At 47.7% G+C, this 27177-nt stretch overlaps 1 protein-coding gene across 1 annotated transcript in view; it reads right to left on the bottom strand.

The window, feature by feature from the left end:
* Positions 1-26104, bottom strand: part of polq (polymerase (DNA directed), theta) — a 76923-nt gene extending 50819 nt beyond the window's left edge. The window contains exons 1-12 of the mRNA XM_029766755.1: positions 25496-26104; positions 22396-22887; positions 22029-22261; positions 21511-21699; positions 18509-18639; positions 12911-13067; positions 11894-12008; positions 9554-9755; positions 8265-8406; positions 7667-7813; positions 7221-7433; positions 1290-1432 (exon numbers count right to left, since the gene is read on the bottom strand). Of these exons, the coding sequence (XP_029622615.1) occupies positions 1290-1432; positions 7221-7433; positions 7667-7813; positions 8265-8406; positions 9554-9755; positions 11894-12008; positions 12911-13067; positions 18509-18639; positions 21511-21699; positions 22029-22261; positions 22396-22887; positions 25496-25566 (2235 nt within the window). The 5' untranslated portion in view covers positions 25567-26104. The remainder of the gene's footprint in view (positions 1-1289; positions 1433-7220; positions 7434-7666; positions 7814-8264; positions 8407-9553; positions 9756-11893; positions 12009-12910; positions 13068-18508; positions 18640-21510; positions 21700-22028; positions 22262-22395; positions 22888-25495) is intronic.
* Between the last annotated feature and the right edge of the window lie 1073 nt (positions 26105-27177).

Below are 27177 nucleotides of genomic sequence, written 5' to 3'. Positions count from 1 at the left end.
GGAGGGTGATGTCTGAACAGGTATAACGACAAGGTTGGTGATTTACTGCCCCCTGGAGGGTGATGTCTGAACAGGTATAACGACAAGGTTGGTGATTTACTGCCCCCTGGAGGGTGATGTCTGAACAGGTATAACGACAAGGTTGGTGATTTACTGCCCCCTGGAGGGTGATGTCTGAACAGGTATAACGACAAGGTTGGTGATTTACTGCCCCCTGGAGGGTGATGTCTGAACAGGTATATAGACAAGGATGGTGATTTACTGCCCCCTGGAGGGTGATGTCTGAACAGGTATATAGACAAGGATGGTGATTTACTGCCCCCTGGAGGGTGATGTCTGAACAGGTATATAGACAAGGATGGTGATTTACTGCCCCCTGGAGGGTGATGTCTGAACAGGTATATAGACAAGGATGGTGATTTACTGCCCCCTGGAGGGTGTTGTCTGAACAGGTATATAGACAAGGATGGTGATTTACTGCCCCCTGGAGGGTGATGTCTGAACAGGTATAAAGACAAGGATGGTGATTTACTGCCCCCTGGAGGGTGATGTCTGAACAGGTATAAAGACAAGGTTGGTGATTTACTGCCCCCTGGAGGGGGATGTCTGAACAGATATAAAGACAAGGATGGTGATTTACTGCCCCCTGGAGGGTGATGTCTGAACAGGTATAAAGACAAGGATGGTGATTTACTGCCCCCTGGAGGGTGATGTCTGAACAGGTATATAGACAAGGATGGTGATTTACTGCCCCCTGGAGGGTGATGTCTGAACAGGTATATAGACAAGGATGGTGATTTACTGCCTCCTGGAGGGTGATGTCTGAACAGGTATATAGACAAGGATGGTGATTTACTGCCCCCTGGAGGGTGATGTCTGAACAGGTATATAGACAAGGATGGTGATTTACTGCCCCCTGGAGGGTGATGTCTGAACAGGTATATAGACAAGGATGGTGATTTACTGCCTCCTGCAGTTACATAATTTTTTCTCAGGGGGTATAATTCATTGGCTGATCCGTCCTGTTGACCTGGATGTAATCATGTGATCTTTCCTTAACCCATAGGAAGTTTCCTCCAGTTGACTACTTCAAAATGGAGATAGTCCTCAATGACGCTGTCCATACTACAGCAGGCTGTGTTGCACGTGAGCTGTCTATCCAAGTCTATGGTAGGGGTTAGAGTTCAGGGGTTAAGAGGTCGGGGTTAGAGTTCAGGGGTTAAGAGGTCAGGGGTTAAGAGGTCAGGGGTTAAGAGGTCAGGGGTTAAGAGGTCAGGCTGAGGTCATACCTCCAGGATGGCTCGGAGCATACTGGTAGTTAGGCCCTCCCCCTCCCTCTTCACCAGGCAGCTGCTGATTGGCTGCAGAGAGCCCTGGAGAAGACACACGCCCTTCTGACGCTCCGCCTCCTTACACACCAACACACTCTCCCCTAGATGAGGAAAAGGGGACGAGAGGGAGGGGGGGTTAAATTGGTTAAATTTCCGTTTCATTACAAGGGTTCTATTTCTTGCTGTAAATGTTTTTTTATTAAAGACAAGGTTGGTGAGAGGGGGGGGGGGGAGAGGAGTAGTCATGCAAAACATGACTTAGTACTTGGTGGCAAAACCCTTACCCCTTACTTGCCACCAAGTACTAAGTCATGTTTTGCAGAGGAGGTCAAATACTTATTTCCCTCATTAAAATGCAAATCAATTTATAACATTTTTGACATGCGTGTTTCTGGATATTTTTGTTGTTATTCTATCTCTCACTGTTCAAATAAACCTACCACTAAAATTATAGACTGATCCTTTCCTTGTCAGTGGGCAAATGTACAAAATCAGCAGGGGATCAAATACTTTTTCCCCTCTCTGTATATAAACATTTTGAAAATGGGCTACTAAAGCATTGGCCATTGTCATCTTTTAAAACAAGAAAGGCAGTGCCAGCATTTCGGGCAGCTGCCAAGGAAAATACCAAATAGATGATTGTTGATATATGATAGTTGAGTTGCAACAGTAAGTGAAAAGAAGAGGCCCAGCCAGGAATAATCACAAATGGCTATTGCTGTAAAGAGAAGACAACGAAAACACTCTAAATCTATCTTTTAGTTATCAAAATGCTCAACTTAACTGAGCGACAAACTACCCTGTAATTTGTCCTATTAAAGAAAGATTATGCTAATGTCTCCAGTCATATAGAAAAGGTAGTAGAATTGCATGAAATGTGTGGATAAAAGGCCACAGTTTCCCCCATGTAAAGAAAGCATCTGGTATGGCCTATACTCTCTATACAAACACTGGGGCGGCAGCTAGCCTAGTGGTTAGAGTGGAGGGGCGGCAGGTAGCCTAGTGGTTAGAGTGGAGAGGCGGCAGGTATCCTAGTGGTTAGAGTGGAGGGGCGGCAGGTAGCCTAGTGGTTAGAGTGGAGGGGCGGCAGGTAGCCTAGTGGTTAGAGTGGAGAGGCGGCAGGTAGCCTAGTGGTTAGAGTGGAGAGGCGGCAGGTAGCCTAGTGGTTAGAGTGGAGAGGCGGCAGGTAGCCTACTGGTTAGAGTGGAGAGGCGGCAGGTAGCCTAGTGGTTAGAGTGGAGGGGCGGCAGGTAGCCTAGAGGTTAGAGTGGAGGGGCGGCAGGTAGCCTAGTGGTTAGAGTGGAGAGGCGGCAGGTAGCCTAGTGGTTAGAGTGGAGGGGCGGCAGGTAGCCTAGTGGTTAGAGTGGAGGGGCGGCAGGTAGCCTAGTGGTTAGAGTGGAGGGGCGGCAGGTAGCCTAGTGGTTAGAGTGGAGAGGCGGCAGGTAGCCTAGTGGTTAGAGTGGAGGGGCGGCAGGTAGCCTAGTGGTTAGAGTGGAGGGGCGGCAGGTAGCCTAGTGGTTAGAGTGGAGAGGCGGCAGGTAGCCTAGTGGTTAGAGTGGAGAGGCGGCAGGTAGCCTAGTGGTTAGAGTGGAGAGGCGGCAGGTAGCCTAGTGGTTAGAGTGGAGAGGCGGCAGGTAGCCTAGTGGTTAGAGTGGAGAGGCGGCAGGTAGCCTAGTGGTTAGAGTGGAGAGGCGGCAGGTAGCCTAGTGGTTAGAGTGGAGGGACGGCAGGTAGTGGTTAGAGTGGAGGGGCGGCAGCTAGCCTAGTGGTTAGAGTGGAGAGGCGGCAGGTAGCCTAGTGGTTAGAGTGGAGGGACGGCAGGTAGTGGTTAGAGTGGAGGGGCGGCAGGTAGCCTAGTGGTTAGAGTGGAGGGGCGGCAAGTAGCCTAGTGGTTAGAGTGGAGGGACGGCAGGTAGTGGTTAGAGTGGAGGGGCGGCAGGTAGCCTAGTGGTTAGAGTGGAGGGGCGGCAGGTAGCCTAGTGGTTAGAGTGGAGGGGCGGCAGGTAGCCTAGTGGTTAGAGTGGAGGGGAGGCAGGTAGCCTAGTGGTTAGAGTGTAGGGGCGGCAGCTAGCCTAGTGGTTAGAGCGGAGGGGCGGCAGGTAACCTAGTGGTTAGAGCGGAGGGGCGGCAGGTAGCCTAGTGGTTAGAGTGGAGGGGAGGCAGGTAGCCAAGTGGTTAGAGTGGAGGGGCGGCAGGTAGCCTAGTGGTTAGAGTGGAGGGGCGGCAGGAAGCCTAGTGGTTAGAGTAGAGAGGCGGCAGGTAGCCTAGTGGTTAGAGTGGAGGGACGGCAGGTAGCCTGGTGGTTAGAGTGGAGGGACGGCAGGTAGCCTGGTGGTTAGAGTGGAGGGGAGGCAGGTAGCCTAGTGGTTAGAGTGGAGGGACGGCAGGTAACCTAGTGGTTAGAGTGGAGGGGCGGCAGGTAGCCTAGTGGTTAGAGTGCAGGGGCGGCAGGTAGCCTGGTGGTTAGAGTGTAGGGGCGGCAGGTAGCCTGGTGGTTAGAGTGGAGGGGCGGCAGGTAGCCTAGTGGTTAGAGTGGAGGGGCGGTAGGTAGCCTAGTGGTTAGAGTGGAGGGGAGGCAGGTAGCCTAGTGGTTAGAGTGGAGGGGCGGCAGGTAGCCTAGTGGTTAGAGTGGAGGGGCGGCAGGTAGCCTAGTGGTTAGAGTGGAGGGGCGGCAGGTACCCTAGTGGTTAGAGTGGAGGGGCGGCAGGTAGCCCAGTGGTTAGAGTGGAGGGGCGGCAGGTAGCCCGGTGGTTAGAGTGGAGGGGCGGCAGATAGCCCGGTGGTTAGAGTGGAGGGGCGGCAGGTAGCCCGGTGGTTAGAGTGGAGGGGCGGCAGGTAGCCTAGTGGTTAGAGTAGAGGGGCGGCAGGTAGCCTAGTGGTTAGAGTGGAGGGGCGGCAGGTAGCCTAGTGGTTAGAGTGGAGGGGCGGCAGGTAGCCTAGTGGTTAGAGTGGAGGGGCGGCAGGTAGCCTAGTGGTTAGACTGGAGGGGCGGCAAGTAGCCTAGTGGTTAGAGTGTAGGGGCGGCAGGTAGCCTAGTGGTTAGAGTGGAGGGGCGGCAGGTAGCCTAGTGGTTAGAGTGGAGGGGCGGCAGGTAGCCTAGTGGTTAGAGTGGAGGGGAGGCAGGTAGCCTAGCGGTTAGAGCGTTGGACTAGTAACCGAAAGGTTGCTAGATCGAATCCCCGAGCTGACAAGGTAAAAATCTGTCGTTCTGCCCCTGAACAAGGCAGTTAACCCACTGTTCCTAGGCAGTCATTGTAAATAAGAATTTATTCTTAACTGACTTGCCTCGTTAAATAAAAGGTAAAATAAATCCAATCTACTCATCACATTACGAATCGAAGGCTATCTTTTAGAAGTCTGCAAATGCGATGAAACATGGAATGCTTTATTATAAAAGGTGCACAGCTAGCAAGTGCTAGCTGTGCCACCAGAGATTCTGGGTTCGTGCCCAGGCTCTGTCGCAGCCGGCCGCGACCGGGAGACCCATGGGGCGGCGCACAATTGGCCCAGCGTCATCCGGGTTAGGGAGGGTTTGGCCGGCAGCGAAGTCCTTGTCCCATCGTGCACTAGTGACTCCTGTGGCAGGCCGGGTGCAGTGCAAGCTGACACGGTCGCCAGGTGTATGGCGTTTCCTCTGACACATTGGTGCGGCTGGCTTCCGGGTTAAGTGGGCATTGTGTCAAGAAGCAGTGTGGCTTGGTTGGGTTGTGTTTCGGAGGACGCACGGCTCTCGATCTTCACCTCTCCCGAGTCCGTACGGGAGTTGTAGTGATGACTCACCCTCAGTGTCGACTCCCATCCTCCCCCTCCTCACCCTCAGTGTCGACTCCCATCCTCCCCCTCCTCCCCTTCAGTGTCGACTCCCCTCCTACCCCTCCTCACCCTCAGTGTCGACTCCCATCCTCCCCTCCTCACCCTCAGTGTCGACTCCCATCCTCCCCCTCCTCACCCTCAGTGTCGACTCCCATCCTCCCATCCTCCCCCTCCTCACCCTCAGTGTCGACTCCCATCCTCCCCCTCCTTACCCTCAGTGTCGACTCCCCTCCTCCCCCTCCTCACCCTCAGTGTCGACTCCCCTCTTCCCCCTCCTCACCCTCAGTGTTGACTCCTCTCTTCCCCCTCCTCACCCTCAGTGTCGACTCCCCTCCTCCCCCTCCTCACCCTCAGTGTCGACTCCCATCCTCCCCCTCCTCACCCTCAGTGTCGACTCCCATCCTCCCATCCTCCTCACCCTCAGTGTCGATTCCCATTCTCCCATCCTCCCCCTCCTCACCCTCAGTGTCGACTCCCCTCCTCACCCTCAGTGTCGACTCCCCTCCTCACCCTCCTCCCCCTCAGTGTCGACTCCCATCCTCCCCCTCCTCACCCTTAGTGTCGACTCCCCTCCTCACCCTCAGTGTCGACTCCCATCCTCCCCTCCTCACCCTCAGTGTCGACTCCCATCCTCCCCCTCCTCACCCTCAGTGTCGACTCCCATCCTCCCATCCTCCCCCTCCTCACCCTCAGTGTCGACTCCCATCCTCCCCCTCCTCACCCTCAGTGTCGACTCCCCTCCTCCCCCTCCTCACCCTCAGTGTCGACTCCCCTCTTCCCCCTCCTCACCCTCAGTGTCGACTCCTCTCTTCCCCCTCCTCACCCTCAGTGTCGACTCCCCTCCTCCCCCTCCTCACCCTCAGTGTCGACTCCCATCCTCCCCCTCCTCACCCTCAGTGTCGACTCCCATCCTCCCATCCTCCTCACCCTCAGTGTCGATTCCCATTCTCCCATCCTCCCCCTCCTCACCCTCAGTGTCGACTCCCCTCCTCACCCTCAGTGTCGACTCCCCTCCTCACCCTCCTCCCCCTCAGTGTCGACTCCCATCCTCCCCCTCCTCACCCTTAGTGTCGACTCCCCTCCTCACCCTCAGTGTCGACTCCCATCCTCCCCCTCCTCACCCTTAGTGTCGACTCCCCTCCTCACCCTCAGTGTCGACTCCCATCCTCCCATCCTCCTCACCCTCAGTGTCAACTCCCATCCTCCCCCTCCTCCCCGTGTCGACTCCCATCCTCCCCCTCCTCACCCTCAGTGTCGACTCCCATCCTCCCATCCCCCTCCTCACCCTCAGTGTCGACTCCCATCCTCCCCCTCCTCCCCCTCAGTGTCGACTCCCATCCTCCCATCCTCCCCCTCAGTGTCGACTCCCATCCTCCCCTCCTCCCCCTCCACACCCTCAGTGTGGACTCCAATCCTCCCCCTCCTCACCCTCAGTGTCGACTCCCATCCTCCCCCTCCTCACCCTCAGTGTCGACTTCCATCCTCCCATCCTCACCCTCAGTGTCGACTCCCATCCTCCCCCTCCTCACCCTCAGTGTCGACTCCCATCCTCCCCCTCCTCACCCTCAGTGTCGACTCCCATCCTCCCCCTCCTCACCCTCAGTGTCGACTCCCATCCTCCCCCTCCTCACCCTCAGTGTCGACTCCCATCCTCCCCCTCCTCACCCTCAGTGTCGACTCCCATCCTCCCCCTCCTCACCCTCAGTGTCGACTCCCATCCTCCCCCTCCTCACCCTCAGTGTCGACTCCCATCCTCCCATCCTCACCCTCAGTGTCGACTCCCATCCTCCCCCTCCTCACCCTCAGTGTCGACTCCCATCCTCCCCCTCCTCACCCTCAGTGTCGACTCCCATCCTCCCATCCTCCCCCTCAGTGTCGACTCCCATCCTCCCCCTCCTTACCCTCAGTGTCGACTCCCATCCTCCCCTCCTCCCCCTCCTCCCCCTCAGTGTCGACTCCCATCCCCCCTCCTCACCCTCAGTGTCGACTCCCATCCTCCCCCTCCTCACCCTCAGTGTCGACTCCCATCCCCCCCTCCTCACCCTCAGTGTCAACTCCCATCCTCCCCCTCCTCACCCTCAGTGTCGACTCCCATCCTCCCAGCGCGTCCGGCCATCTGTCTGTAGGTCAGGGGGTCGAGCAGACGGCCATTAAAGGTCGGAGTTCGTATGATAACCCTGCGCGCAGGCAGGTTGACCCCCGATGACAAGGTTGAGGTCGCCGCCAACACTCGGACCACGCCCCCTCGGAACGCTCCCTCCAACACATCTCGCTCATCAAACGTCAAACCTTCAGAGAGGAGTATTAACATCACATTAACATTACAACGGTCTGCCTGTCTGCCTGTCTGCCTGTCTGCCTGTGTGTCTGTGTGTCTGTCTGTCTGTCTGTCTGTCTGTCTGTGTGTCTGTGTGTCTGTCTGTCTGTCTGTCTGTCTGTCTGTCTGTCTGTCTGTCTGTCTGTCTGTCTGTCTGTCTGTCTGTCTGTCTGTCTGTGTGTCTGTGTGCTGTCTGTGTGTGTACCAGCGTGGTGGAAGGCCACCCCCCAGGGCACGGTGCGTTGCAGGACCGGGTCTAACCCAGCTGGGGTGCGTCTGAGCTGGGCTAACACATCCACTACTCCCCTCTGGTCCAACGCCACAGGCTGGAGCGCTGAGCCGTTCTGACCACCTGAGATGAGATAAATACATCTGTATCACATACAGTCCATAACCAATTACCTTCTCAATTATCTTCTCTAAAACGTTAAATCAACTTGCTAGATATTTATAAAAGAGGTATATCTTCTGATAATAATAATGAAGCAATGAATCAGGACTCTAATTCTTGAGAAGGGTGTGTGTACATACAGAACCAGTCAAAAGTCTGGACACACTGACTCATTCAAGGGATTTACTTTATTTTCTACATTGTAGAATAATAGTGAAGACATCAAAACTATGAAATAACACATATGGACTCATGTAGTAACCAAAAAAAGTGTTAAACAAATGAAAATACATTTTATATTCTTCAAAGTAGCCACCCTTTGCCTTGATGACAGCTTTGAACACTCTTTTGTGTGTGTGTGTGTGTGTGTGTGTGTGTGTGTGTGTGTGTGTGTGTGTGTGTGTGTGTGTACCTGTGTGTGTGAGGTTGTAGAACGCTCTAGCAATACTGTCGGACAGTTTCTCGCACCAGGTCTTGGAAGGACAGAACAGGAGGACAGAGTGACCCTCACTCACTGTCTCATAACATAGAGACAGTATGTGGTCCTCATCTCCCTACACACACACACACACACACACACACACACACACACACACACACACGTTACATATTTAAAAAGGTCATCACACTGTGTCAATAACTCCTCTGATGTTTTGTGGAGCAGGTAGCTTCATTAAATAGTACCCACAAAACACCAGTCTCAACATCAACAGTGGAGAGGCGACTCCGGGATGCTGGCCTTCTAGGCAGAGTTCCTCTGTCCAGTGTCTGTGTTCTTTTGCCCATCTTAATCTTTTATTTTTATTGGCCAGTCTGAGATATGGCTTTTTCTTTGCAACTCTGCTAGAAGGCCAGCATCCCAGAGTCACCTCTTCACTGTTGACGTTGAGACTGGTGTTTTGTGGGTACTATTTAATGAAGCTGCCAGTTGAGGACTTGTGAGGCGTCTGTTTCTCAAACTAGACACTCTAATGTACTGGTCCTCTTGCTCAGTTGTGCACCGGGGCCTCCCACTCCTCTTTCTATTCTGGTTAGAGCCAGTTTGTGCTGTTCTGTGAAGGGAGTAGTATACAGCGTTGTATGAGATCTTCAGTTTCTTGGCAATTTCTCGAACGGAATAGCCTTCATTTCTCAGAACAAGAATAGACTGACGAGTTTCAGAAGAAAGGTCTTTGTTTCTGGCCATTTTGAGCCTGTAATCGAAACCACAAATGCTGATGCTCCAGATACTCAACTAGTCTAAAGGCCAGTTTTAAATCAGAACAACAGTTTTCAGCTGTGCTAACATAATTGCAAAAGGGTTTTCTAATAATCAATTAGCCTTTTAAAATGATAAACGTGGATTAGCTAACACAACGTGCCATTGGAACACAGGAGTGATGGTTGTTGATAATGGGCCTCTGTACGCCTATGTAAATATTCCATTAAAAAAATCAGCCGTTTCCAGCTACAATAGTCATTTACAACATTAACAATGTCTACACTGTATTTCTGATCAATTTGATGTTATTTTAATGGACAAAAAAATGTACTTTTCTTTAAAAAACAAGGACATTTCTAAGTAACCCCAAACTTTTGTCTCTTTATATAAACGGTAATAGATATATAAAATAAAATAACTAAATATCACAACATCCTCTTTATGAACAGCAATAAAGACCATAACAACAGCCCAGTAACTTGTTGTTGCCTGGCTCCTACCTTAACAGTGATCAGGGGCTTGAAGGTTCGGACCAGAGAGAGGCTGGAGTCGTAGATGCTGTTCCCCACCTTGAGCCTCTGTTTCAGGGGGACCGGTCTGTAGTCTGTCTGGTAAAGCTCCGCATCCAGCCACCCAGCCAGCAGGGACAGGTTTGGGAGGGTGGCGCTCATACCCACGATTTGGACACCTTCTGATAAGGAGCTAGATAGAGATAGATATATTGATAGATAGAGAGATAGAGATATAGAGACAGAGATATATATATATAGAGAGAGAGAGATAGAGAGATATAGAGAGATAGATAGAGACAGAGATATATATATAGAGAGAGAGAGAGATAGAGAGATATAGAGAGATAGATAGAGACAGAGATATATAGATAGAGATATAGAGACAGAGATATAGAGATAGAGAGATATATATATAGAGATAGAGATATAGAGACAGAGATATATATATATAGAGAGAGAGAGATAGAGAGATATAGAGAGATAGATAGAGACAGAGATATATATATAGAGAGAGAGAGAGATAGAGAGATATAGAGAGATAGATAGAGACAGAGATATATAGATAGAGATATAGAGACAGAGATATAGAGATAGAGAGATATATAAATAGATATAGAGATAGAGATATAGAGACAGAGATATAGAGAGATAGATAGAGATATAAAGACAGAGATATAAAGACAGAGATATAGAGACAGAGATATAGAGATAGATAGAGAGATAAAGATATAGAGAGATAGATAGAGAGATAAAGATATAGAGAGGGAGATATAGAGAGAGAGATAGAGATATAGAGATAGAGCGATAGAGATATATATATATATATATATATATATATATATATATATATATATATATATATATATATATAGAGAGAGAGAGAGAGAGAGAGAGAGAGAGAGAGAGATAGAGATATAGAGAGAGAGATCCAGAACACATCATACTGAATGAACTACAGGACAAAATACAAACCCTCCAACCCAAAAAGGCCTGTGGTGTTGATGGTATCCTCGATGAAATTATAAAATATACAGACAACAAATTCCAATTGGCTATACTAAAACTCTTTAACATCATCCTTAGCTCTGGCATCTTCCCCAATATTTGGAACCAAGGACTGATCGCCCCAATCCACAAAAGTGGAGACAAATTTGACCCCAATAACTACCGTGGGATATGCGTCAACTGCAACCTTGGGGAAATCCTCTGCATTATCATTAACAGCAGACTCACATTTCCTCAGTGAAAACAATATACTGAACAAATGTCAAATTGGCATTTTACCAAATTACCGTACAGCAGACCACGTATTCACCCTGCACACCCTAATAAACAAACAAAACAAAGGCAAAGTCTTCTCATGCTTTGTTGATTTCAAAAAAGCCTTCGACTCAATTTGGCATGAGGGTCTGCTATACAAATTGATGGAAAGTGGTGTTGGGGGAAAACATACGACATTATAAAATCTATATACACAAACAACAAGTGTACAGTTAAAATAGGCAAAAACACACATTTCTTCCCACTGGGCCGTGGGGTGAGACATGGATGCAGTTTAAGCCCCACCCTCTTCAACACACATATATATATATATATATATATATAAAATCAAATTGGCGAGGGCACTAGAACAGTCTGCAGCACCCGGCCTCACCCTACTAGAATCTGAAGTCAAATGTCTACTATTTGCTGATGATCTGAAGTCTTCATTTTGGAAAATGTTTAAAAATTACTTTTTATTGGCTGCTTCATTACAGGAGTTGCACATTCTGTTAAAATGAATTACCATAATATGAATGTTCTGTTAGTTTGAATTACCATAATCTAAATGTTCTGTTAGTATGAATTACCATAATCTGAATATTCTGTTAATATGAATTACCATAATCTAAATGTTCTGTTAGTATGAATTACCATAATCTGAATGTTCTGTTAGTATGAATTACATAATCTGAATGTTCTGTTAGTATGAATTACCATAATCTGAATGTTCTGTTAAAATGAATTACCATAATCTAAACGTTCTGGTGAATTACCATAATCTGAATGTTCTGTTAAAATGAATTACCATAATCGAAGTGTTCTGTTATTAAAATGAATTACCATAATCTAAACGGTCTGGTGAATTACCATAATCTGAATGTTCTGGTGAATTACCATAATCTATACATTCTGGTGAATTACCATAATCGAAACATTCTGGTGAATTACCGTACTTCTGGTTTCACCGTAACATTTTGGAATGTATATTCAAACCGTTCAACATGTTCGCTGCAAACAGAAGCCTTGTTGAACACACTGACAGAGACCCCACCCCCCCAGACGTACCCGTTGTTGGTGTTGTGTTTGAGGGCGATGTATCGTATCTTGGTGAGCAGCAGTTCCAGCAGGTATCCTCTACCGGAGTCTCCTACCATGTGAAGCTCATCCACAACTACCACACCTACACACACAGTGGATTAGATTATTACACTACACACACAGTGGATTAGATTATTACACTACACACACACAGTGGATTAGATTATTACACTACACACACAGTGGATTAGATTATTACACTACCACAGTGGATTAGATTATTACACTACCACAGTGGATTAGATTATTACACTACCACACAGAGGATTAGATTATTACACTACCACACAACGGATTAGATTATTACACTACACACAGTGGATTAGATTATTACACTACACACAGTGGATTAGATTATTACACTACCACAGTGGATTAGATTATTACACTACCACACAGAGGATTAGATTATTACACTACCACACAGAGGATTAGATTATTACACTACCACACAGAGGATTAGATTATTACACTACACACAGTGGATTAGATTATTACACTACCACACAGAGGATTAGATTATTACACTACCACAGTGGATTAGATTATTACATTACACACACAGTGGATTAGATTATTACACTACACACACAGTGGATTAGATTATTACACTACACACAGTGGATTAGATTATTACACTACACACAGTGGATTACATTATTACACTACACACAGAGGATTAGATTATTACACTACACACACAGAGGATTAGATTATTACACTACACACACAGTGGATTAGATTATTACACTACACACAGTGGATTAGATTATTACACTACACACAGTGGATTAGATTATTACACTACACACAGTGGATTAGATTATTACACTACCACACAGCAGATTAGATTATTACACTACCACAGCAGATTAGATTATTACACTACCACAGCAGATTAGATTATTACACTACCACAGCAGATTAGATTATTACACTACACACTAGCCAACATACTGTACATGTTTCAACATCAACACCTACCCAGTAGGTCCATGGAATCCTCCTCTATGAGTCTGTTGAGGAGGGAGTTGGCCTTCTCTATAGTACACACTGCTATGTCCAGACTATTGAACCCTCCTGGAGCAGTCCGGCCTCCCATGTAGCCCTCTACACACACCCCCGCCTCGGAGAACACACTCTGGACAGGACACACACACACACTGTCTCTGAGAACACACTCTGGAAACGACACACATACTAAGAACTAGAGGTAGACCGATTAATCGGAATGGCCGATTAATTGGGGCCGATTTCAAGTTTTCATAACAATCGGTAATCGGTATTTTTGGCCACCGATTCGAAAAATTATTATAATTTTTTTTTAATATAAAAATATTTTTTAACTAGGCAAGTCAGTTAAGAACAAATTCTTATTTTCAATGACGGCCTAGGAACGGTGGGTTAACTGCCTTGTTCAGGGGCAGAACAACAGATTTTTACCTTGTCAGCTCGGGGATTCAATCTTGCAACCTTACGGTTAACTAGTCCAACGCTCTAACCACCTGCTTTACATTGCACTCCACGAGGAGCCTGCCTGTTACGCGAATGCAGTAAGAAGCCAAGGTAAGTTGCTAGCTAGCATTAAACTTATCTTATAATAAACAATCAATCAATCATAATCACTAGTTAACTACACATGGTTGATGATATTACTAGTTTATCTAGCCTGTCCTGCGTTGCATATAATCGATGCGGTGCGCATTCGCGAAAAAGGACAGTCGTTGCTCCAACTTGTACCTAACCATAAACATCAATGCCTTTCTTAAAATCAATACACAGAAGAATATATTTTTAAACCTGCATATTTAGCTAAAAGAAATCCAGGTTAGCAGGCAATATTAACCAGGTGAAATTGTGTCACTTCTCTTCCATTCATTGCACGCAGAGTCAGGGTATATGCAACAGTTTGGGCCGCCTGGCTCGTTGCAAACTAATTTGCCAGAATTTTACGTAATTATGACATAACATTGAAGGTTGTACAATGTAACAGCAATATTTAGACTTATGGATGCCACCCGTTAGATAAAATACGGAACGGTTCTGTATTTCACTGAAAGAATAAACGTGATAGTTTCCGGATTCGACCATATTAATGACCTAAGGCTCGTGTTTCTGTGTGTTATTATGTTATAATTAAGTCTATGATTTGATAGAGCAGTCTGACTGAGCGATGGTAGGCACCAGCAGCTCTAAGCAATTCTTCAAGCATTGCGCTGTTTATGACTTCAAGCCTGTCAACTCCCAAGATTAGGCTGGTGTAACCGATGTGAAATGGCTAGCTAGTTAGCCGGGTGCGCGCTAATAGCGTTTCAAACGTCACTCGAGCCTGGACTCGAACAGGATCTCTAGTTGCACACCTAGCAACTGTGATGCAGTGCCTTAGACCACTGCGCCAGTCGGAAGGCCCACACACTATGTGTTTTAATAAATGAACTATATGTACCGAACTCGTCTGATGCTTTAAGCACGCTGTTTGATTAAATAATTAAGACACACAAATAACTCAAGAGGGAGCCAGAGATCAAGATAGCCTAGCCAGAACCTGTTCCCGACCCTCCTGCTGCAGCTGGCAGATTCTGCTGCGCCTGAATTGTCCGTTAATAGGCTACACCAGCGGTCGGAAACCTTTTCCATTTAGAGTGCCAATTTATCTTACCATTTCTACCGACATTAAATAAAAATGTATTTGTCACATGCGCCAAATACAACTGGTGTAGAAGACCTTACAGTGAAATGCTTACTTACAAGCCCTTAACCAACAATGTTTTAAGAAGTTAAGAAAAATACATAAAACTAAGTGGCATGTAAAAAATAGAAAATAAAAGTAACAAAGTATTCAACAGCAGCAGTTAAATAACAATAGCGAGTCTATATACAGGAGGTACCGGTTCAGAGTCAATGTGGAGGCTATATACAGGGGGTACCGGTACAGAGTCAATGTGGAGGCTATATACAGGGTGTTACGGTACAGAGTCAATGTGGAGGCTATATACAGGGAGTACCGGTACAGAGTCAATGTGGAGGCTATATACAGGGTGTTACGGTACAGAGTCAATGTGGAGGCTATATACAGGGAGTACCGGTACAGAGTCAATGTGGAGGCTATATACAGGGGGTACCGGTACAGAGTCAATGTTGAGGCTATATACAGGGGGTACCGGTACAGAGTCAATGTGGAGGCTATATACAGGGGGTACCGGTACAGAGTCAATGTGGAGGCTATATACAGGGGGTACCGGTACAGAGTCAATGTGGAGGCTATATACAGGGGGTACCGGTACAGAGTCAATGTGGAGACTATATACAGGGGGTACCGGTACAGAGTCAATGTGGAGGCTATATACAGGGGGTACCGGTACAGAGTCAATGTGGAAGCTATATACAGGGGGTACCGGTACAGAGTCAATGTGGAAGCTATATACAGGGGGTACCGGTACAGAGATATACGTGCCAGTTATGATTTTCATATGCACATTTTCTTGGAACAGTTTAATTTTCATTTACAATAGCCCACATAAAGCCAACAAATAAAAACATTGCAGCCTGCAGGTAGAAAATACCCAGATTAAATAAATATCCTATAAATCACAATGGCTACGCATGGCCTTTATGCAACGAACTGGAAACATTGAATAAAATATTCTGGACCCTCAGTTTCCCAAGCCAGTGAGCTTGGGACAGACACAGCTGTAGGCTATTTGTGCAAAAGGGATAAGAAGTAATCAGGTATTTTACGTTTCCACTGGATCAGAACATTACATTTCTTCCATTAATGCTGAGTGGTTATCGAAAGGGAGAGAGCTGGAAATATTGTTCAAAACAGACTTTGTTTACTCGCTGTTTCAGGTGAAGAAAAATTACTTTGAGAAACTCAACAGCTCATTAGTGGTGGTGAGTTAAGACAATCAGAAATACTAATCAGCCATCCCCAAATGGACACATTTATAAGCCTATATTTGCGTGCAGGCCAGATAAACTGGTCCTACTTCTATATGTGTAATCAGGTGCGCGTCCTTACTCAACATTGACAGGTGCTTTTCAAACAACAGACAATTAATAAATTGACAAAAAACTCGTAAATGGAATGAAATCAACAAAAACGCGTTTCTCACAAGTTGTGAGAGTTTTGAAAACAATGTGTCTACTCCGACAATGACAAAGGTAAACGACTGTACTAATAATATATTGAATGCATTAACCGAAATTACCAAACCAAAATCGCAGATTATAAATGATGTGAATTAACAGTACATGTAGGTGATATGTGTTATGGGGAATTGATAAGACACAGCAAACAACGCACACAATGAAGTTATGAAACAATAAATACCCAGGAAATGGCGGGAGAGAGAACATTCTGGAGAGAGACGTGCCTTGTTCATCTGAGCCACAATCCCCTTTATTCTTGGAACATCCTCAATGGAATATTCCACTGAGAGAGGTGCAAATCAGACACGACTCATGTACCATGAAGAATAAATATCTACTGCTCAACTAAAACTCTCAGTCAACCAACAGCCTATCGACCAAACAGCCTATCGACCAAACAGCCTATCGACCAAACAGCCTATCGACCAAACAGCCTATCGACCAAACAGCCTATCGACCAAACAGCCTATCGACCAAACAGCCTATCGACCAAACAGCCTATCGACCAAACAGCCTATCGACCAAACAGCCTATCGACCAACAGCCTATCGACCAAACAGCCTATCGACCAAACAACCTATCGACCAAACAACCTATCGACCAAACAACCTATCGACCAAACAGCCTATCGACCAACAGCCTATCGACCAACAGCCTATCGACCAACAGCCTATCGACCAACAGCCTATCGACCAACAGCCTATCGACCAACAGCCAATCGACCAACAGCCTATCGACCAAACAATGGACCAGTCGACTAAATGGGGTCAGACCTAGCAGCCCTACAACTCATCACGGACTACCACTCTCTATATCTTCAAGCATAGTAGTGGCTGTATCATGTTATGGGTATGCTTGTCATCGTTAAGGACTGGGAAGTAAAAAAAATGTATCCTAAATAAACCTGGTTCAGTCTGCTTTCCACCAGACACTGGAAAAGGAAATCACCTTTTAGCAGAACAATAATCTACAACACAAGGGCAAATCTACACTGGAGTTACTTAACAAGAAGTTAATGTGGCTAAGTTTTGACTTAAATCTGCTTGAACATTAGGGCCTCGCGAGCGACACAGCGATCTAAGGCACTAAGGGAAACGGGAGTCCCATACGGCGGCGTACAATTTGCTCAGCGTCGTCCGGGTGAGGGGAGGGTTTGGCCGGGAGGGGGCTTTACTTGGCTCATCGCGCTCTAGCGTCTCCTTGTGGCGGGCCGGGCGCCTGCAGGCTGATCTTGGTAGTCAGTTGAACAGTGTTTAGTCCGACACATTGGTGCAGCTGGATTCCGGGTTAAGCAGGCGGGTGTTAAGAAGTGCGGTTTGGCGGAAGGACGCATGACTCAACCTTCGCCTCTCGAGCCCGTTGGGGAGTTGCAGCGATGAGACAAAATCAAAATTGGGGAGAAGGGGGTAAAATACAAAAACCCAAAACTAAAACAAATGCTTGAAAATGGCTGTCAAGCCATGATCCCCACCAACTTGACAGAGTTGAAGAATTTTTAAGATAATAAATGGAAAACCTTGCACAATCCAGGTGTGGAACGCTCTAACACGGAACCCAAACCGGCTGTGCGTGTGCGCCATCGTGCGCTATCGTGCATAAACATATTTTGTCCCCCTACACCAAACGTGATCACGACACGCAGGTTAAAATATCAAAACAAACTCTGAACCAATGACATTAATTTGGGTACAGGTCGAAACGCATTAAACATGTATGGCAATTTAGCTAGTTAGCTTGCACTTGCTAGCTAATTTGTCCTATTTAGCTAGCTTGCTGTTGCTAGCTAATTTGTCCTGGGATATTAACATTGAGTTGTTATTTTACCTGAAATGCACAAGGTCCTCTACTCCGACAATTATCCACACATAAAACGGCCAACCGAATCGTTTCTAGTCATCTCTCCTCCTTCCAGCCTTTTTCATCTTTGAACTTATATGGTGATCGGCATCTAAACTTTCACAGCATTACCACGACGCCCGACAACACAGTTCGTTTTTCAATCACCCACGTGGGTATAACCAATGAGGAGATGGCACGTGGGGTACCAGCTTCTATAAACCAATGAGGAGATGGGAGGGGCAGGACTTGCAGCGCGATCTGCGTCAGAAATAGAAAGGACTTCTATTTTAGCCCTTGGCATCGCAGACGCTCGTTGGCGCGCGCGAGCAGTGTGGGTGCAATAACTGAAAAACATGGATTTCTACATTTATTTTGGGAGCTGAATACTTATGCAACGGCTATATTTTTGTTGTTTAATTTTTTGTGTAGATTGTTGACCCCCCCCCCAAAAAAAGACAATTAAATCAACTTTAAAGCACAATAAAATGTGAAGAAATCCAAGGGGTCTGAATACTTTTGCAAAGCACTGTACATATACACAGAACATTTCTGACTCTCCTTCCCTCTATCCCTGTCTACCTTCCACTGTACCTGCAGGTAGGTCATCTTCTCCTTGGCCAGGGATACGAAGGGCAGAATAAACAGAGCTTTCCTCCTGGTCTCCAGTACTCTCTTCAGCATTAACAGCTCTGCCACCAGGGTCTTCCCTGCACTGGTTGGGGCTGGGATTAGAGGTCAGAGGTTAATGGTGAAGGGGTCAGGGGCAGGGTAGATTGGTACGGTGAAGGGGTCAGGGTCAGGGTAGATTGGTACGGTGAAGGGGGTCAGGGGTCAGGATAGATTGGTACGGGGAAGGGGGTCAGGGTAGATTGGTACGGGGAAGGGGGTCAGGGTAGATTGGTACGGGGGAGGGGGTCAGGGTAGATTGGTACGGGGAAGGGGGTCAGGGGTCAGGGTAGATTGGTATGGGGAAGGGGGTCAGGGTAGATTGGTACGGTGAAGGGGGTCAGGGTAGATTGGTACGGTGAAGGGGTCAGGGGGCAGGGTAGATTGGTACGGGGGAGGGGGTCAGGGTAGATTGGTACAGTGAAGGGGTCAGGGGTCAGGGTAGATTGGTACGGGGAAGGGGTCAGGGGTCAGGGTAGATTGGTACGGAGAAGGGGGGCAGGGTAGATTGGTACGGGGTAGGGGTCAGGGTAGATTGGTACGGGGAAGGGGTCAGGGTAGATTGGTACGGGGAAGGGGTCAGGGTAGATTGGTACGGGGTAGGGGGTCAGGGTAGATTGGTACGGGGGAGGGGGTCAGGGTAGATTGGTACGGAGAAGGGGGTCAGGGGTCAGGGTAGATTGGTATGGGGAAGGGGGTCAGGGTAGATTGGTACAGTGAAGGGGTCAGGGGTCAGGGTAGATTGGTACGGTGAAGGGGTCAGGGGTCAGGGTAGATTGGTATGGGGAAGGGGGTCAGGGTAGATTGGTACGGGGAAGGGGTCAGGGGTCAGGGTAGATTGGTATGGGGAAGGGGGTCAGGGTAGATTGGTACGGGGAAGGGGTCAGGGGTCAGGGTAGATTGGTACGGGGTAGAAGGTCAGGGTAGATTGGTACGGGGAAGGGGGTCAGGGTAGATTGGTACAGTGAAGGGGTCAGGGTAGATTGGTACGGGGAAGGGGGTCAGGGGTCAGGGTAGATTGGTACGGGGAGGGGGGTCAGGGTAGATTGGTACGGGGTAGGGGTCAGGGTTCTGGGGCAGGGTAGATTGGTACGGGGTAGGGGGTCAGGGTAGATTGGTACGGGGTAGGGGTCAGGGGTCAGGGTAGATTGGTACGGGGTAGGGGGTCAGGGTAGATTGGTACGGGGAAGGGGTGAGGGTTCTGGGGCAGGGTAGATTGGTACGGGGTAGGGGGTCAGGGTAGATTGGTACGGGGTAGGGGTCAGGGGTCAGGGTAGATTGGTACGGGGTAGGGGTCAGGGGTCAGGGTAGATTGGTACGGGGTAGGGGTCAGGGGTCAGGGTAGATTGGTACGGGGAAGGGGGTCAGGGTAGATTGGTACGGGGTAGGGGGTCAGGGTAGATTGGTACGGTGAAGGGGTCAGGGGCAGGGTAGATTGGTACGGGGAAGGGGTCAGGGGTCAGGATAGATTGGTACGGGGAAGGGGGTCAGGGTAGATTGGTACGGGGAAGGGGGTCAGGGTAGATTGGTACGGGGAAGGGGTCAGGGTAGATTGGTACGGGGAAGGGGGTCAGGGGTCAGGGTAGATTGGTACGGGGAAGGGGTCAGGGTAGATTGGTACGGGGAAGGGGTCAGGGGTCAGGGTAGATTGGTACGGGGAAGGGGTCAGGGTAGATTGGTACGGGGAAGGGGTCAGGGGACAGGGTAGATTGGTACGGGGAAGGGGGTCAGGGTAGATTGGTACGGGGAAGGGGGTCAGGGTAGATTGGTACGGGGAAGGGGGTCAGGGTAGATTGGTACGGGGAAGGGGGTCAGGGGTCAGGGTAGATTGGTACGGGGAAGGGGTCAGGGTAGATTGGTACGGGGAAGGGGGTCAGGGTAGATTGGTACGGGGAAGGGGTCAGGGGTCAGGGTAGATTGGTACGGGGTAGGGGTCAGGGGTCAGGGTAGATTGGTACGGGGAAGGGGGTCAGGGTAGATTGGTACGGGGAAGGGGGTCAGGGTAGATTGGTACGGGGAAGGGGGTCAGGGGTCAGGGTAGATTGGTACGGGGAAGGGGTCAGGGTAGATTGGTACGGGGAAGGGGGTCAGGGTAGATTGGTACGGGGAAGGGGGTCAGGGTAGATTGGTACGGGGAAGGGGTCAGGGGTCAGGGTAGATTGGTACAGGGAAGGGGTCAGGGTAGATTGGTACGGGGAAGGGGGTCAGGGGTCAGGGTAGATTGGTACGGGGAGGGGGGTCAGGGTCAGGGTAGATTGGTACGGGGAAGGGGGTCAGGGTAGATTGGTACGGGGAAGGGGGTCAGGGTAGATTGGTACGGGGAAGGGGTCAGGGGTCAGGGTAGATTGGTACGGGGTAGGGGTCAGGGGTCAGGGTAGATTGGTACGGGGAAGGGGGTCAGGGTAGATTGGTACGGGGAAGGGGGTCAGGGTAGATTGGTACGGGGAAGGGGTCAGGGTAGATTGGTACGGGGAAGGGGGGTCAGGGGTCAGGGTAGATTGGTACGGGGAAGGGGTCAGGGTAGATTGGTACGGGGAAGGGGTCAGGGTAGATTGGTACGGGGTAGGGGTCAGGGGTCAGGGTAGATTGGTACGGGGAAGGGGGTCAGGGTAGATTGGTACGGGGAAGGGGGTCAGGGTAGATTGGTACGGGGAAGGGGGTCAGGGTAGATTGGTACGGGGAAGGGGGTCAGGGTAGATTGGTACGGGGAAGGGGGTCAGGGTAGATTGGTACGGGGAAGGGGGTCAGGGTAGATTGGTACGGGGAAGGGGTCAGGGTAGATTGGTACAGGGTAGGGGTCAGGGGTCAGGGTAGATTGGTACGGGGAGGGGGGGTCAGGGGCAGGGTAGATTGGTACGGGGAAGGGGGGCAGGGTAGATTGGTACGGGGAAGGGGGGCAGGGTAGATTGGTACGGGGAAGGGGGTACCTGAATAGACCAGGTTTTGTCCTTGCAGCACGCGTCCCAGACTGAGACACTGAGCCTGCCAGGGGAACATGGAGGAGACACCATGACGACGGTAACACTCAAGGACCGCAGCAGGTAGACCCCAGCTGGACAACAACAACCGGTCACACTGCTCGTCTGGACGCATACACACTGCTGATAGACCAGCCCCTGGGGAAACACACGTTACACACACGTTACACACACGTTACACACACGTTACACACACGTTACACACACGTTACACGTTACACACACACACACGTTACACACACACACACGTTACACACACGTTACACACACACGTTACACACACGTTACACACACACACACGTTACACACACACACACACACACACACACACACACACACACACACACACACACACACACACGTTACACACACACACACACACGTTACACACACACACGTTACACACACACACACGTTACACACACACACACACACACGTTACACAGACTAGTTCTTTCATCCCGTACCTGTGGTGTTGAGTGTGCTGGCCTCCAGCCCAGTAGGGGGCGTGAGAACAGCGGCCGACATGTTGTTCCTCAGAGACCGATGTAGCGCCGCTCTCTCCCTCGCCAGGAGGGAGGGGCTGAACAGGATGAAGTCATCAGATACGTCCAATGGGGAGTCAGCATTCTGGCAGGAACCGTTTCCTCTTCCTGTGGGTGTGGTCTCAGAGCTCCTCCCCCTGGCCCTGCGCTTCCTACTGTGAACGACAACATTCAAATGAAATAAACATTTATTGACACGGCTGTTAAAGGGACAATCACGTCAATAAAGTTAAAATGAGATCAAATTATGTTTTTTTGTTTGTATATTAATCTACTTGTAAAAACACACCCTCTGGAGCTACAGTTCTTCTGAGGGGGTGGGGCGTCCGTAGGTCTGTGTGGAAGCGTCCCAGCATGCTCTCTGTCCTCTGAGTCTTCACTGAACAGCAGGCACTGAGCCAGGTCCTTACGGTCCGCTGTCTGAACCAGCCCTGGATGCTCACACACACCTGGTCCAAGTCCAACCCTAGGCCCGTCCTCTGGTCCTGGTGTCAGGCTGTGGGAGGTCTGGGCTGGAGCTGCTGAGGCATGGGATACCCCTCTCCGAATTAAAGATACCCCCATCTCTACCCCATGTGTTAATTTCATCCCTCCAGGATCCAGAGCTTCCAGCACCTGAGGCATCTCCTCTCCGGGGTCTAAAGAGGAGTCTCCTACCACACACAGCTGTCCTGCAGCCACATTCTGGGCTGTGTGTGTGTTGGCATGCAGCGTGTGTGTATGAGTGGTTTGCAGGCGACTGGAGCGTCTTGGGGTGAGTGGCTGCTCAGGGTCGGGGACACTGCAGAGAGAAACACAGAGTTAAAACATTAAAACATCTAGTCATGTTATAATATAGTAATTAATACAGGGTTATAACATCTAGTCATGTTATAATATAGTAATTAATACAGGGTTATAAGATCTAGTCATGTTATAATGTTATAATATAGTACTTAATACAGGGTTATAACATCTAGTCATGTTATAATGTTATAATATAGTAATGATCACAGGGTTATAACATCTAGTCATGTTATAATGTTATAATATAGTAATTAACACAGGGTTATAACATCTAGTCATGTTATAATATAGTAATGAACACAGGGTTATAACATCTAGTCATGTTATAATGTTATAATATAGTAATTCATACAGGGTTATAACATCTAGTTATGTTATAATATAGTAATGAACACGGTTATAACATCTAGTCATGTTATAATATAGTAATTAAGACAGGGTTATAACATCTAGTCATGTTATAATATAGTAATTAACAGGGTTATAACATCTAGTCATGTTATAATATAGTAATTAACACAGGGTTATAACATCTAGTCATGTTATGTTATAATATAGTAATTAACACAGGGTTATAACATCTAGTCATGTTATAATGTTATAATATAGTAATTAACACAGGGTTAAAACATTTAGTTATGTTATAATGTTATAATATAGTAATTAACACAGTAATTAATCCTGATGCTGGTATTGTCCCGGCCCTAGGAGACAGTACAGGTGCGTCAAAGCTGGAACCGAGCGACTGATAAACAGCTTCTATCTCTAGGCCATCAGACTGTTAAACAGCCTCCGCCCAGTACCCTGCCCTGAACCTTAGTTACTGTTACTAGCCTCCACCCAGTACCCTGCCCTGAACCTTAGTTACTGTTACTAGCCTCCACCCAGTACCCTGCCCTGAACCTTAGTTACTGTTACTAGCCTCCGCCCAGTACCCTGCCCTGAACCTTAGTTACTGTTACTAGCCTCCACCCAGTACCCTGCCCTGAAACTTAGTGACTGTTACTAGCCAGCCTCCACCCAGTACCCTGCCCTGAACCTTAGTGACTGTTACTAGCCTCCACCCAGTACCCTGCCCTGAACCTTAGTTACTGTTACTAGCCAGCCTCCACCCAGTACCCTGCCCCGAACCTTAGTTACTGTTACTAGCCAGCCTCCACCCAGTACCCTGCCCTGAACCTTAGTTACTGTTACTAGCCTCCACCCAGTACCCTGCCCTGAACCTTAGTTACTGTTACTAGCCAGCCTCCACCCAGTACCCTGCCCTGAACCTTAGTTACTGTTACTAGCCAGCCTCCACCCAGTACCCTGCCCTGAACCTTAGTTACTGTTACTAGCCGGCCTCCGCCCAGTACCCTGCCCTGAACCTTAGTTACTGTTACTAGCCAGCCTCCACCCAGTACCCTGCCCTGAACCTTAGTTACTGTTACTAGCCAGTCTCCACCCAGTACCCTGCCCTGAACCTTAGTTACTGTTACTAGCCGGCCTCCACCCAGTACCCTGCCCTGAACCTTAGTTACTGTTACTAGCCAGCCTCCACCCAGTACCCTGCCCTGAACCTTAGTCACTGTCACTAGCCGGCCTCCACCCAGTACCCTGCCCTGAACCTTAGTTACTGTTACTAGCCGGCCTCCACCCAGTACCCTGCCCTGAACCTTAGTTACTGTTACTAGCCGGTACTCTACCCTGCACCTTAGAGGCTGCTGCCCTATGTACATAGACATGGAATCACTGGCCACTATAATAATGGAACACTAGTCACTTTAATAATGGTAACATACTGTTTTACCTACTTCATATGTATACTGTATACTATATAACTACTGCTGTCCACTTCATATGTATATACTGTATTCTATATAACTACTGCTGTCTACTTCATATGTATATACTGTATTCTATATAACTACTGCTGTCCACTTCATATGTATATACTGTATTCTATATAACTACTGCTGTCCACTTCATATGTATATACTGTATTCTAGTCCTGGTTCATCCTATATAACTACTGCTGTCCACTTCATATGTATATACTGTATTCTAGTCCTGGTTCATCCTATATAACTACTGTCTATACACACCATTATTTATTTATATTCTGGACTCTGACATTGATCCTTCTGATATTGCTTGTTCTTATATTTCTTAATTTCTTTCTTTTTACTTTTTGGTATTATGTGTGTATTGTTTTGTATTGTTTTGTATTGTTAGATATTACTGCACTGTTGGAGCTAGAAACACAAGCATTTCATTGCACCTGCGATAACATTTGTAAATATGTGTATGCGACCAATAAAACGTAGATTTTGACGGTAGTGCTGCTTTGATTGACCGACAATAAGAAGCCATTAAAATAGGCCTATTTGTTTTTCTTCTAAAAAAATGTATACTCGCACTTAATCGAACACTAACGTCCGTAGCAGTGCCCATCCCTAATAATATTAAAACCTCTTCATGTTATAATATAGGTAATAACCGAGTTTCCAAATCTAGTCCAGTACATTCTGTGAACGATTCAACTGCTGTTCCACAGTGGTAAACAGGTGTGTTAACATGACAAGTTAACTCAGTGTAGTGTGGAAGAAATAAAAAAAAAACACCTGTTTTTCTTGATGATCTGATGTCGTCCCATGTAACATTTCCTCTTGGCCGCGGGGGGCGAGGAGCTCATCCTGTCGTCCTAACGATGCGTCTCCTGACCGGAGTCCTGTCCGGCTGGACTGGCTGACGGGCGGACCGCGGTAGAGAGCAGGGCTCAGCAACCCTCCATATCCGACCTCACTGTTACTGGGCTGATGTTACTGGACTGGTGTTACTGGGCTGGTGTTACTGGGCTGGTGCAAACAGGCAGCAGGTTCACTACGACAGCGTATCATGGTGAAATAAATCATTAATTAGTATAATTGTAACAACCGTTAGCTAACTAGCTAGCTAACGTTAAAGTAGCTACGTTAGCTGAAAGTTAGTTGTTGTCACTTTTTGCTACAAAATTCAACGTTTTCGCCAGATAACGTTAACAACATTAGCATGCAAAAGTTCTGACTATAGCACAGAGTAAGCTACATTTGTTTCTGCTAATAATGTCAACAATTAAAAGAAAGAGGACAACAACAACAAAAATATGTTGTAGGAAAATGGAAACATACGTGAAGAATCGAAAATACCGCCAGTGTTTCACACAAAGTCGTCCGATGGTGTACAACAACTTCCGTTCGTTGACAGTAGTAATGATGGACTTAAACTTGGGAAATCTCAATTATCCTCAAACCATTCACAATTACAGCAACACTTTAATTCATATTTTTTAAATAGGAGTTTATGAAACTGTTCTGAGCTTTCTGACCTTTAAAGAATTGACATGTTCAGCCAGAGGGGTATTATGCAAAGGCAAACCAGCAACACTAAAAACGTACTTCCGGGTCAAGGAATTACGAAAATTGTCCAAATTGAAGTCCCCAACGTAATCGTAGAAAGGGGGTCGCAAACCTGTATTTATTCATGATATATGAAAAATAATAGGCTAAACATGAACATCGATTCATATTTGTTCATATTTAAGTTACATTTGCATTAAAATGTGGGTTTTAAAACATGTCCCAAGGTAAAATAAATGCTGCCAATACCATACACTGTATATGATATGCATAGAGAAGACTATTCTAGGTGGCAATGTAAAAGTGGAGTTGGGATTACTCACCACGGTCTGTAGAATCTATATATGGTGTTATTTCATGTGGGACTGAGATCTAAATACCCAGCAAAATATCTTTGAGGCTGTATCCTAGTAAAATCATATTGCTATATATTACCCCAAATATGCATTGCCTTCCAACCATTTTCTTAAACCCACCTTGGTTGCAATCAATCAAAAGGTTTGCCTCTTGGACATGGGTTTTGGATTGATTCATGGATCATAGAGGCCATTTGTATTTATTACGGATCCCCACTCTGCCTTTGGTTCAGCAAAATTAAGGCAGTTATATATATTTTTTTTAAACATTACAATACATTTTACTACAGATTTCCCAACACATTAAGTGTGTGCCCTCAGGCCAGTACTCTACTGCCACATATCTACAACACAAAATCCATGTGTACCATGTGTGCAGGGGTGCAACCTCACTGGTGACGGGGGGGACATGTCCCCCCCCCCACATTCTGACATTTTTGTCCCCCCCCAGTTGTATCATTGGAATATGGTACAAAACGCATCAACGGTGTGCTTTAGGACCATGCGGACGTCTCAGAGCGGTCAGGTAGGCTGTTTGGAGTGTTTATCTGA

This window comes from Salmo trutta, chromosome 12 (genome assembly GCF_901001165.1).
Source record: "Salmo trutta chromosome 12, fSalTru1.1, whole genome shotgun sequence".
Classification (NCBI taxonomy): Eukaryota; Metazoa; Chordata; class Actinopteri; order Salmoniformes; family Salmonidae; genus Salmo; species Salmo trutta.
The sequence above is the reverse complement of the archived record's forward strand: the minus strand, read 5'-3'. Positions and strand labels throughout refer to the sequence as shown.